We start from the raw sequence: 14194 nt of genomic DNA, 5'->3' as shown, positions 1-14194 counted from the left end.
GGAAATATTAGGAAGAATAAAACATGATAATTGGATTTTTTTATGTGCTACTGGTACTATACATTTTTTTCGCAAGTTATACATTGGGGAAGAAAGAAAATAGTTGAATGGTATCTGATTGGACAAAGGCAGATACAGATATAGATGAATGAATTGTGAATTACTTTCAATGCAAAAAATACCAGTTTAAAAAAATCCAGTTAGTGTTTTATTCTATATTAAAATATTGATTGGAAACTTAGCATGTGCCAAGCATTGAGTATACATGATAAAAAAAAAAAAAAAGAGGTAGTTGCTGCATCTGAGGAATTAATAGTATAATTGAGGAAGCAGATGTATAAATCAATGGTTAATGCTAGGCTAGAGATATGCACAAAGTATTATGGCTCCATAAAGGAAAGAGCACCTTAATACTATATATTTGAGCTGGATCTTAATAAGGAAGAATTTGCCCAGTTGAGGGAATGACATTTCTTCGAAAATGTGTAAAAGCACAGAGGTGTGGAAGAGCATTGCATGTTTGGTAAGCAGTGAATTTAATGCAGAATGGTGTGAATAAAGCATGGAAGCTCTCCAGTATGGAAAATAATGGGAGATAAGACAAAATGAGTGGTCAAGAGCATGTTGTGAAGAGCCTTGAACACGAGTTTCAGTTAGGATTGCATTCAACTGCATGTAACAGAATTCCTTCAGAGTGGCTTAAACCAAACAGGATTTTAATTTTATCACATAAAACATTCAGAAATAGAAAGTCCAGGACTGGTACAGTGGCCCTACAATGTAATCAGTGACCTAGGCTCCTTATATATTTATAATCTACCGTCCTTTGTCAGTTTTATTTGAATGCTTATTGCTTCATGGTTACAAAATGTTTGCTTCATCTTTTAGCCTCATATTCTAGAAAGGGAGGGGTAGTGTTTATATCAGGAAAGTACAGATGTTCCCAGAAATCCCTAAAAAACTTCTGCAAGATTGTGTCACATGGTTGTTCTAGCTGCAAGGGAATCTGGGAAGAAATGTATCTTGGTTGTATAACTGCCTCAAACAAATATAAAGGAGAATGGATATTGTATGCAGCTAGCAGTGTCTGCCACAGCTAGGCCAACTAAGCTTGGATCCAGTCCTAGTGTTGATAAGGAGTCTACCTTAAAGGAAATAAAAAGAAAAACATTTACATATATTTTAGGAAAATTAATTTGGTATTGATATGCAGGGAATTTTGCTGAGCAAAGACAGTTTCAGAAATCAGTTACTGGGTTGTCTTTGAATGAATGAAGATGCTTAGAGTAAAACTATAAAGAAAATGGATATTAAAAGGCTTTGTAGAGGAAGAATCATTACTACCTGATGATATTTGAATATACGGATTAAGAGAATGGGAGGGGTCAGGGTACTAGGAAAATATTGTTAATGTTATAATTAGTGATTCTGAGGCACAATTTTTCATATCTGAATTCAGATGTGTCTTACATTAAGTCTTTTACAGTTTTTCTTAATGGTACAAAAAATAATAGCAATCATATAAAGGAGCCTATTAAATGCAATAACTATAATATGAAAATCAGAAAGAAGTGGAAACCTAATTTTAAGAGTAAGTCAAAAAGGTCAAATTTATGTGATTTATGCTTGGCTGCTCACCAAGCAATATTATGCCACAGAGCACTTAAAAAGGCAGGATTGGTGAGATCATGACTGAAGATTACCAATTTGGGTCTTTTAGGTCATTTAGCACTGACAGATTGAATCTCAACGTGGGGGGGGCAGGGTTATATTAATATATTTATAAACATATACATTTATGCATATATATACATATATGTGCCAAAACCAAAGGACTGATCCTTGATAAATATTTATATTCAGAGAGTAAAGAAAGCTAACAGAATAATAAAGAGGATTTCTCCAAAAGATTGAAGAACCATGAAGTCCATAGTAACTTCGTTACTACTTTCTTGAATTTTGACTCACTATATGAGTTTCCCAGTGCTGCCACAACAAAGTACCATAATCTGGGTAATTTAAACAGCAGAAATTTATTCTTTCATAATTCAGGGGGCCAGAAGGCTGAATTTAAGGTGTTGTCAGGGCGATGCTCCCTTTGAAGGCTACAGGGGAATGATCAATCCTTCCTTCCTATCTTCTGGCAGTTATTGACAGTTCTTAACTTGTAGTTGCATGCCTGTGATTTCTACCTCTGTCTTCATGTGGCATTCCCTTGGCGTCAGATCCAAATCTCCCTCCCCTTATCAAGACACCAGTCATTGGATTGGGCCCCACCCTACTCCAATATGAGCTCATTAATTTGATTATATCTGCAAAGACCTTATTTTCAAATAATGTCAAATTCACAGGTACCAGGGGTTAAAACTTGAATAGGTCTTTAGAGGGGGCACAGTTCAATCCTCAATGCCGATTAAAAATCATATTACTGAATTTGGGTCAAGATACATTTGAAGAATTCAAGTGACCACACATCCAATAAGATATTTAATGGCAGGAGATCATAGCTATTTGTTGATGTGACCCAAGTTTTTGTTAAGTTACTAGAGTCTTTAATCCTGAAAACAGCTTCATTTATTCTGAATAATGAGCTGTTTAATGAATAATTACTATGTTAATCATTTATCTGAGAACTTAGAAACCAAATATTAATCTAACTGAATATCTTGCTAACTAGACATGTGAAATAGTCTTATTTTACCATTTTCAAGGATATTAATCAGTTCAGATTTTGCCTGTACTAGATTAACATAAATAGAGAAGTTAGGAACATAAGTAGATAAATCTTTCAGTTGTATAAGCCTAATTTCTAATATATTCTGTTATAAAAATGTGAGTTCTGTTTTAAAGCAGACATGCGAACAACTCTGAGCTGAATATCGTGTAATCAAATTATCCAGGTGAGGTTTTCTTCCTTGCCTTTGTAGCACATGTATTAATCACTCTCATCTAACCTATCTTAACTCTAAATTTATACACTAAAACAAAGCCTTACAGAAAAATTGAGTTCTTAGTATATAATGGGCAGCCAAAAAATGCGGAAAGGAGAAAGGGAAGATGTATATGGTACTTTCTTCCATACTACATAGGAATACTTCATAAGAGTACCTAATTTTACTTACTGATTTATTAAAGAAGATATCTAAGAGGTAGTTTGTCAGTCTAGAGACTGACATAATATTTAATATAGTCATGATATTCTAAAATGATAATTTGATTATCCATGAAATTAATTCAAATAGGATATTACCTATTCTTTTAAGTTCCTTTTATTACCAGTTCCCCAGCAAAAGGTTGTAAAATCTAACACCCTCAACTTAGGGCAATAAATACAGCAAACTTAAAAGAGAAAAGAGACTGCTAAGTTCAGGTTAGGTGTTGCTACTCGAAAAGGTGACAATATCTGATGAAGTTTAAGAAAAAATTTATAAGTGAGAAGGACTTCATGATATGGCTTCATTATTTATCTTGAAGTATTCAATTATCTGTATGCACTATAACAAATATAACTAGTTCTAGATAATCTATAGTTTACTATGTTAGCAAAGGAATTCTTTTTTTTTTTTCCTAGACTCTAAAATCTGCTATTAAAGGAAAAAGTGATCATTGTGAAGGTCGATGAAGATACTAAGATATAAGTTGACTATTTTTTCAGTAATGGTAGTGAATAGATAAATTTGTTGAGGTGAGCAGCTAAAATAATGGTGGAATTGCAACACTGATCTTATATGCTATATAGCATAATGATTAAAAGTTCAGGACTTAGAGTCAGACAGATCTAGATTCTGCTACTGGTTTTTGCCACTTAACAGATACGTGACTTGAGCAAGTCACTTAACCTCACTGATTTTCTGTAACTTTAAAGCAAGGATAGTAATACCTATTAAGTATGTCAGCCAAAGAACAAAAGGAACACACCTGTAGTTGAACAAGTTGGGGTGGGCAGTGGTTTTAATATCTAAAAATCCCTAACAGTAACTCTTAAATACACAAGATAAGTTAGTGTGCAGCAGGCGCATGTAACTCCTCTGCACATAAATAATATCCTAGTGATAGGAGTATTGGAAATACAAGTATTACTCATTACAATAGGAATGAGCCAATTTCGTGTCCCTTAAAATGGACAGACTCCTTGAATGGAATTGTAAACAGTTTCTGTAAACCAGGCTGAAGTGTCTCTGAAGAGAACAAACTATCATGATTAGGAGAGCCCCAGTATTAGCATTTTTCTGATTGACTATGCCTTGCTGCTAGGATTGCAATGACTTCAGCAAAAGCATTTTGCTGATGTGAGGTCAAGGCCATCCCCCCCCCCTTTTTTTTTAAACAAGTCTGAGGGCTGGGATGTGATGGATACAAGGGGCGTGTAAAAGGGAATCTACCTTCTGAAGTGTTTAAAGAAACAGTTATTAAAAGTTTTGTTAATGGGTCAGATGGTAGATAATAGATCAGCAGTCTGTTAAATTCAGAATAGGACCTGAAAAAAACAGAAGAGTTTTGTTTTCCATTAAGTGGCAGAAGGAGATCTTAGGGAGTCAAAAACAATAGGATGAAGATGAGAGGTAGTAGTTGTAATAGTCAAAATTAATAGTGATTAGTAATAAAGGGTCAGAAAAGAGTACTGAAGAATCAGAAAATTAATCTGATTTCATCATCTTGGGTGGAGCTGTCCGCTTTTTAAGTAAATATCTTTAGGAAAATTCCTCGGAAGGAAGGAACATCTAGTATCTTTTGGGAAACATGAAGCCAGTGAACAACACCTTGAAGTTATACTGCTGAGTCAGTTAACAAAATCTGATCACTTTTTATTGATACTCAGTGGCAAGTTCTCTCTGGTGGCATCTTTTCCAGAAGACCAAAACTCTAGATTAGTGGTCTCCAACCTTTTTGGCACTAGGGACCTGTGCTCCTATGAGCATCTAATGCCTGATGATCGGAGGTGGAGCTGAGGCGGTGATGCTAGCGCTGGGGGAGCGGCTGCAAATACAGATGAAACTTTCCTTACTTGCCTGCTACTCAACCTCCTACTGTGCGGCCTGGTTCCTGAGAGGGCACAGACCAGTACCAGTCCTTGGCCCAGGGGTTTGGGACCCCTGCTCTAGTTGTAAATGATTCAGAACCTGCTTTAGTGAATGTGGCTCATAACCTGTTTGTGATAAAGCTGGAGACAATATATAAATCTCTTGTAGTGTTTAATCATGTCAGATGGTAATAGGGCAAAACCTAAGACTTAAGCTACAGTTCTCACTTTTGTAAAAGACAGCCTATTGTTAACTCATAAGGAGTTAACTTACAGGTCCCGCAGAGGGTTTATCTTATTGCCATCAAGGCTTTGGCAGTACTTGGGGCTTGGCCATACTTGAAAGTTTGAGGGTGTTTAAGTGCTTTGATAATTACAGTTTCAGAATTCCACTTGTTTTATTTTTCCTGAATTTTATGAATAAGTACAGTGAAAAGTCTGATTAAAAGATAAAGCTTATGGAGTTCTTTAACAACAATAACGATGTAATGTGTGGTCCTCCTACTAGAGAAGTAAGTTGGTATTTCCCTACTCAGGAATACAGTGTAGCTCTTTAGCATGAGAAAGCCTCAGTCCATCCTAAAAATAAATAATAAACTCAGCTTTATTGGAGGTGTTTAAAGATGTACCTCAGTGCTTGGTTTCTGTCCTCGTCTTAACAAGGTTGTGTCATTGATAGGAAGACCGTATATTGAAAACATCCACAGCAGTATCTCTTAAAATCCATACTCCAGTATTGGTACAGTGCTGATGTATCTCAAATGAACAGTCTTGTAATGGCAGAAACTCCCCCCAGAAAGGCCACTTGCAACTCCAAGTTATCCTTGGTGAAACTGAGCCAGTTGAGAGATAAGTATAATTGAGATAGTGTTACAGTGAGAAAATGGGTAGCAGATGTTTGGCCTGGAAGAGGTACAATTTTAGATTGAGACAGCCCATGAGAACTGCAATGGTTCATAAGAATAATGCTTGTGTAACTTTTTATTTCCAGGGCTTGACTAAAGGCCAGTAGTCATTGATCAGGGACCAGAAGAAACCTGATTTGGACATTTGAAACTAAATAAATAAAGCAGTTCTCAGGACACAATGACAGAATTGAAGAAGTCCTTATAAGGTGTTTTTTAAACATCTTCAATGAAATAAAACTTATGTATCATAAAATTCACTCATTTAAAGTATATCCGATAGTGGTTTTTAGTATATTCAGAGTTGTGCAACCATCCCCACAATCTAAATTTGTAACATTTTCATCACCCTAGAAAGAAACTGTGTACCCCTTAGCAATGACTCCCTCCTATACTTCTCCCAGCTCTAGGTAACCACTAATATACTGTCTCTATAGATTTGTTTGTTCTGGATATTTCTGTCATATAAATTGCTGTCATGTGATATGTGGTCTCTTCTGTCTGTCTGCTGCCACTTTCCATATTTTCAAGGTTCATTTATGTCATACCTTTCAGAACTTTGAAATGTTTTTGCCAGAGATCTCCTGAACTCAGTTCCAATGCCAGTTCATTTGGACTAATTGAGCCTATGTCCATCCTCTCATTATAGTCTATTCCTCTTGTAGATAAGTGTCAACACTCTAGACAGATCATAGGAGCAAGTGTTAGAAGTCTAGAAAAAATTTCATCAGGGAACAATAACATCTGATTGGATAACCAGGATATTCCCAAAAGACCTTTTTTGGGGGGAAACAAACCCAACACTGAAGGGCTTCAGTGAAATTTTCAGGTGGATTCAACATGAACTTACCTCCCAGCCAGGGGCAGGTTGCACCTCAAAAGGAATTTTAAATGTGTTACCGAGGTTCCCAGTGTAAGGCAATGAGAACTTCATCTGAATTTCTGTGAGTTCATTTCTGCCAGTGCCCTGTTACCAAAGTCTAGCAGGAGCACACCTATAATTAAACAAGTTGAGTTCATTGCTCATTTGCAACTGGGAGATCACATACATGGGATCTTTAGGGCTTCTTAGTAAGAGGATGTTAGAAAGGACTTAGAGAATTTGGGATTGTGTTAGGTGATTTTTTAGGGAGGATTCAAGGAAGTGATTTTCTCAGGACTGGTGATGTCAAAGCGGGAATAATTCTAAGTATCTTAACAAATGCCTAGAAATGTAGACCAAAGTGAACCTAAAGCAGCAGTGACTTTTAGCTATAGAGGGGGATATTTGGTATTTTGTGATTGCACAATGACCTTGTTTTTGTCTGTGCTTAAACAAAATTATGTGTTTTGTCAGACCAGTGTGACCTGGTCTGTTGGTGTTCTGTGAGATTTGTTTTATGTCCAATGGGAAAACACCAGGGCCTAACTGTTGTGAACACCAGGCTCATTCCTAAGTGTCACTAGGCCAGTTCCTAAATATTAGGGTCTGCTTTTCTCTTGGCTATGAAATGAGATATTGTATTTAAAACATTTAGAACAGTAGCTGGCACATGGTAAATGCTCAGTAGTGGATGGCCACTTTTATTTTTTACCACCAGAAGTTTTTCCAACCGTCTCAACTAAAACAGTGGTTAACAGAAAACAGGAGTTAGTTTGATGCAGCAGAGCTATCAGACAGCACTCTTTATTGGTGGAAGAGAGTAGCATCTTTCTTGATAAGTTTGCCCTTATTATGTAAAGCTGATTGTTTCTGTACAACAGCTTTACTGTTTCCTAAGGTGAGAGGGCTCTGTTCAGAATTCTTAGCCCTGATTTACCACTGAGAGCAGAATCCCTGTAGTGTAGAAAGGAAACTTGATTTTAATAATTTTAAGAAATATGGCTATCACCTCAGGAGTGTAATATTGCTTGTATATCAGCATTAAATCAGTTCAATTAAAATTCCAGTTTATATAGTTACTTTTGTTATCATTGGTAAAAACCATCATCTCAGGAAAAAAGAGTTTACAAGGTTTATTTTTGCCAATAGTTGCATAGGTGCTATTACACTATATTATAATGTTCACAGTATGGATAGAATTCTAAAAGTGTATTTTGTTTTAACTTAGCTTAGAGTGGTTTTTATTTTTAGCTTTTGGTGAATTTACTAGCCATGGGCAAGAAGAGAATGCCCTTTGTTTTACTTTCCATGTTCACTATCCATCAAATTAGGAATCTAGAGACCAAGCTTTAGATGATATTTCAGAATGTAAAAATAGTTTTAAGAGAGACCTTCTGCTAGATGTATCTTGTACTCCATTTTATTTCTTGCTGACCTGCTTTTTAAGCAAATCTTGACAGTACCAGAATCAGTCCAAAGCAGAAGGTTTTTATTTTCACCTCACTAAGACCCACCCCCTCCTAGAAGTAGTACAGTTTGCTTGATGGTTAGGAGCAAATGTCACTTAGATCAATCTTCTTGCCCTGCCCTAATCACACTGCCAGGCCTTTTTTCATATCTATGCCTATAAGCTTTACTATTGCCTATAATTCTGAATAACTGCAGAATATTGCTATAAAACAGAATTTTTTTTGTGCGTCCATGGTGATCAGGTCCAGATATTGGGATTTTTTCCAGTTTTTATCCTAGGATAGATTGAAATGTTAGTCTTCTTTTAAGGGAAAAACTGAGCATGGGAAATTGACAAATGAACAGTTTTTTCTTAAACAAAATGCAGCATTATCTGGCCTCTCAGCCCACATCTGAATTAAAAAACAAATTGGAAGGATTGGGAATAAGTTGTATAAGTAGGCGTAGAGGAAAAGCATAAATGTCTTTGACAATAAGGGAGAGAAAAAAAGAAAAGGCATGCATAGAAATGCTAAGCTCACACCAGTAAGGATGAGATGGTGGAGGGGTAGTCAGGAAGAATGGGAGTGCAGTTGAGGATGAATGTAAATGCATACAGTCTTGTCTCCTTTCAAAAACCTCTGTCAGTGTAATAGAACATAGTGTAATAATTGGTGTTCTTGATTTTTGTGAGTCATCAAGCAACAAAAAACAATTATATTTAGTATTCTTTTATTTAAAAAGTCAAGACAAAATGTAACCCTGTCACAAATTTTCTAGCACAAATGATTTCATAAAGTAAGTTTGGATGCCTTTTAAAAGGGATTTCATTTTTTGGAAATTTTTACTTAAGTGGAAAATGTATTCATTTCCTAATAATGTTAGCTAATTGAAGTGGTCCAAAGGGAAAACTGAAGTATTAGATTCTAAATTTTCATTGGAAGGAAATTTTATCCTCTGTGTCTATTAACAGGTGATACTTATTAAATCTTCCCATATACAGTGTTGTACAAACTGTTATAATTAGTACATTTCAGCTTTCATTAAAATATTTCAATTGAAAGCTTGCTTGCTGTTAATGAACTACACAGCTTCAGCTGCTCTCATTTGTTCATCGGTGCAGCACAACTTATTTGAACATGGTTAAGACATTGGCACAGTTCAGTACCTGATGATAACAGACGAGTTTGTTTAGATCTTCCCTCCCACAAAAAACAATGACTTTTTAAAAGGCACCTTAAAAGTATTTGAAAAGATGCTCAGGGTACTGCCAGGTTAATTTTAGGCAGATAGTCTGCCCCAGAGAGATAAGCAGATAACAGAGCACTAAAACCAGTCTTTCTCTAAGACATTTGTCAAAACACAGTGCACTTTCGTTCAACTCAGAGTGAGGGAAATAGAAGTCAAGACCCAGAGGATGTGAAAGTTGTGAAAGACCCCGAAATTCTATACTGGCACAACTAAACCTGTTCTGCTTCCTCCAGACTCCAGGAGACTGTTCAGATAGCTGTCTTGGCAGTGGGCAGAATAGAAGATCAAAAGGAAAAAGGGGGAAACACATCCCTGAGAAGTGTGGCCACCGCCCAGCCCTCTTGCAGATTTACATCTTGATTATGCCAAAAATAAGTTTTAAAAAATAAAAACTGAGTGGTTCCTTAAGTGGTTATAACATTTAATTGTGTGTAAATTTTCATTTAGTTTATATTCGTATTACTCCGCTTGTTTCTATAATTTATATCAAAGAAATATTCCTAAAAGAATTTAAGTAGTAATATAAGGCTGTTGTCTTATATATGATTTCTTTTTAAATCACATAAACGTTTAATTAAAGTAAAATATTATAAAACACTTATTTTTGATTAATAATTGAGGATATACGTATACATTAGTCTGTGTTTAGAGACTTGGAGGTACAGCTTGCAATTAATATCTTGGCTTATTTACACCAAAGTATTGACAGGTGTCCTCTTATTTGCAGGCTCAGTAGATGAAGGCGTCACTGAAGGGTTACCTACACTTCAAAGCACTTCTAGCACTAATGCTCATGCAGATGATGATGATCGGTAAGTACTAACATAGTATATCATTTTCTTGTGAGGGCTGTTCTTGCAGCTCTTAAATTTAAGCATTTTGCCTTGGAATCACATAAGAAGTTTATTGAGACCTCACTGGTGTATTTTTCAGAATTAAGATAGCATCATCATATCATAAATCGGACCACTTAAACAAGGGTAATTTGGGATTTCCAAAACTACCTAGTCCTAGCACTTTAAATAGTATCTATATAAGAGTTGGCAAACTATGGACCACAGACCAGTTCTAGCCCAGCAGCCTTTATTTGTAAATCAATTTTATTGGAATACAGCCACATTCATTTACATACTGTCTGTGGGTAGCAGAGTTGAGTGATTGAAACAGATCATGTTGGTGTGCAAAGCCAAAAATACTGTCTAACCTACAGAAAATGTTTGCCAAACCCTCATCTATATACCCATAATTCCCAAATCATTATCTTCAGATTGACCCTCCTTGCTTGATATTTTCAAATAGGTATATAAGGGGCATTTCAGAGTTAAGATGGCCAAGACAGAAATCTAGACTTCTAACTCCCCTTCAAAGCCTGCTCCTTCAGTCTTTCCCATCTCAGTCAACAGGATCATCATCCCCGCAATTTTCTCAAGCAATGTCTCTGGGAGTTAGACTTGATCCTTCTTTCCCTCATCACTCTCTTGCCCCACCCCATATTTAATCCTTAAGCAAGTCCTGTCAGGTCTACCTCCAGAACATATCCCATATCAGTCTACTTTTCCTCTGCCTCCACTACAACCACCCAAGACACTACCATCTTTTGCCTGGACTACTACAATAGCCTTCAACTGGCCTCTGATATCATTTCTTCCCCTACTCCAATCATTCTCCATGTAGCAGCTAGAATGATCTTTTTCTTTCCATTGTCAAGTTATGTTGCTGTTCTAAGCAGTAGATTCTTAAAAATTTTCCATAAATTCATACGTAAATATAAACTACTTGGTATGCCTTTTAAAGCCCTACATGATATGACTTCTGCCTAACTCCCTTCAGACCAGTCTGTTCCTTGCATACTATTTTTTAGCCATATAGATCTCCTTTCTGTTCCTAGAATATTCCATATTTAATTCTGCTTTTGGACCTTTCTGCCACTTAGAGCCTTTACTCTCCCTGAAGTGCTTTCTCCCCTGCTTTTTACATTATTGGCTCCTTCTTGACTTTCAGATAACAGTCTAAATGTCAGTTCTCAAGGAAACCTTTCCCAACCACCAGTCTAACATAAAGCAGCACCAGTCACTATTGGATCACCCTATTTTAATTCTCTGTTCTGAAAATTTTCTTGAGTATTTTGTCTCTGATCACCGAATATAGACTCCACTGAATTAACTCCATACAAAGTCCAAGACAGACTTAAAAACTGTTAGTTGCAAACTTGAAGAATTCAGAGAACTCAAAGTCTATTCTTGAATAGCTAAACCTGCTAGATCAGGTTATATACTAGAGTCATTTGAATAAATTAGTGAAAGTGTAAACAAATGAAAATGTGCCTAGGCTCCTTAATTTCAAACATTAATGAGATCATCTGTTCTATACCAGATACTTTGCTAAGTGGTGGAGATATTAGAGCTGAAATATGCAGTCCTTGTCCTTAAAGAGATCAAACCATTTTGGGGGGAGGGAAAGAGGTGAAGACAGACAAGTAAACAGATAATAGTGAGTGATCTGCAGAGGGTGAAATTGCTCTACATAGGAGGGTACCTACATAAGCCACTGATAAATCAAAGAAGGCTTCCAGGAAGAGGAGGTGAGTTTGCTGCATTTCATCAAATGACTGGGCATTACCACGGCAAAGAAGGTAGGCTACATTGAGAGAGAACTGTTAGGAGGAACTACTTGGTGTTGGGTCTTTGAGGAGTATGATAAGAAATGAGGCTAGAAAAGTACACAGAATCCAGATCATAGGGAGTGCCTTGCAAAGAGGTTTAGACTTTATTCTGAAGATAACAGTGAACCATTGCAGGAATTTAACCAGGGGACTGATTGAATTAGAGAGATCACTGTGAAACAATGAGAAAGATGGATTAGAGGGCCGTGGCACTAAAGAGAAGAAGTTATTAATTCAGCCTTGTATTGATGAGGACTGAAACTAAAGCAGTAGTAAGAAGGAAAGGATTAGATTAAGGGTACCTGAAGTAAAACCATTTGTAATGTGTTCTACAGCCATACATCCTTGCTTAACTTAAGATGCTTGACATTCTGGACAATAACATTTTTGATATTGCTGTAATTTAAACTTATCTGCCAGTTAAACTGTTTCAGAAAGTCTCTTAAATGTTTTTTTGTTCATTTAAAGTTGTACAGAAATGTTTATTCAACTTAAAAATCAGAACCTGGTTGCCTTCTTTGGTCTGTTTTTTAGATTGGAAAATGTTCAGTATCCCTACCAACTCTACATTGCTCCTTCTGCCAGCAGTACAGAACGGCCAAGCCCAAATGGTCCAGACAGACCTTTTCAGTGTCCAACTTGTGGGGTGCGATTCACCCGTATTCAGAACCTAAAACAGCACATGCTCATCCACTCAGGTAATGTCATTTTCCCTATTGTGGCATAAATGAGTACTCTAAAACATTTTATTTTTGAATCCCAATTAAAAATAGAAAAGAGGAAGTTTTGAATGAAAAAGCATGTATATCTCTCTCTAATAGAGAGAGATATTTTTTTTTCGGCCTAGGTCTATTGCCGAAATGGCTCAGTATCAGAAAGCTATTTACTCTATACGTTTTTCCATAGGCCTAAGTATTCTGATTAAAACCTAGAGTAATGTATGTGTAGAATATGTAAATAAAAAAGATATTGGATATGTTAGGGGTGTGTGTGTGTGTATATACACACACACACACACACACACACATATATGTATGTATGAAGTAGAACACAGATGATAAAGCAACTGGAGTAAAAAGGAGGGTATATTTTAGTGTTTGCACTAGTCTTATAACTTCTCTGCAAGTTTGAAATGATTTCCAAAGTTGTTTTTTTTTTAAATCTGATAATAATAATTTAATTATAATTCTGCAATTTTGAATTTCTCTGTGTCCTAGCTAGTTAGCTAGTTAGCTTTGTAGTTTTTTGTTTTTTTTTTAGTATGAAAGATTTTGGATAAATGATGAAACTTAAGTTCAATGATCACATAAAGGTAACAGCAATCTTGTGAGTGAAACGATGAACTCTGATAAGTAAGAAATCTTTGCTACCATTTTTATCTGTTATCTCACTTTCCTCTTCTTTCAATAGGTCTAATAGTCCCTGTGACTAACACCAATCCCCTATGATTTTGTTAAATCAGCAGATTATAATTCGAAGTTTTTGAACATTTTTTGCCAAAACCGTGATAATGAATTGGAGGTGGCCATTAATATAATTTATAATTCAGATATTAATTTCTACATATTTTTTCTATCACTGTTACATTAAATGCCCAAAAATCCAAGTCATCAAATGATAGTTCTCTCATGATCATTAATTATGTTCAGAGATGTTAGAATTTTTCTTTTATCTTCTCATTTTTCTCTGACATAGGGAATGAAGAGAAGGTACTAATGGTTTTCACATCTTTGCAATATAAACCTCTTTAATAAAATGAAATAAATGAGATGGGGATTTGGGTTTTGTTTAAATAGTCATTAAATTGTGTTTTGATGTCTGTAAAATAGATAATTTAGAAGCATATTCAAAAATCAACTGAGTACATGCTACCTATTTATCCTACCTGCTCTTTTTTTTTTAAAGCACTAGTACTTTATTCTAGTGTTCTATACCCTTTCCAGATAATGAATTGGAATTCATTTTTGGCGGTGATTTTTGTCTTTTCAAATTAACTGTTGCTACAGAATTATAGTTCAGAAATTTGTGAGGTTTATAATTGTTTA

The 14194-nt window shown here is 35.7% G+C and overlaps 1 protein-coding gene across 3 annotated transcripts in view; it reads left to right on the top strand.

The window, feature by feature from the left end:
* Positions 1-14194, top strand: part of ZBTB44 (zinc finger and BTB domain containing 44) — a 67243-nt gene that overhangs the window by 43479 nt on the left and 9570 nt on the right. For all 3 annotated transcript variants that reach the window (XM_011376213.2, XM_011376214.2, XM_023521031.1), the window contains exons 3-4: positions 10215-10299; positions 12684-12847. In XM_011376213.2, coding sequence (XP_011374515.1) covers positions 10215-10299; positions 12684-12847 — 249 coding nt within the window. The remainder of the gene's footprint in view (positions 1-10214; positions 10300-12683; positions 12848-14194) is intronic.

This window comes from Pteropus vampyrus, unplaced genomic scaffold (assembly GCF_000151845.1).
Source record: "Pteropus vampyrus isolate Shadow unplaced genomic scaffold, Pvam_2.0 Scaffold288, whole genome shotgun sequence".
In the NCBI taxonomy this organism is placed as follows: domain Eukaryota; kingdom Metazoa; phylum Chordata; class Mammalia; order Chiroptera; family Pteropodidae; genus Pteropus; species Pteropus vampyrus.
Note: the sequence above shows the minus strand (reverse complement) of the source record. Positions and strands in the feature narration are given on the sequence as shown.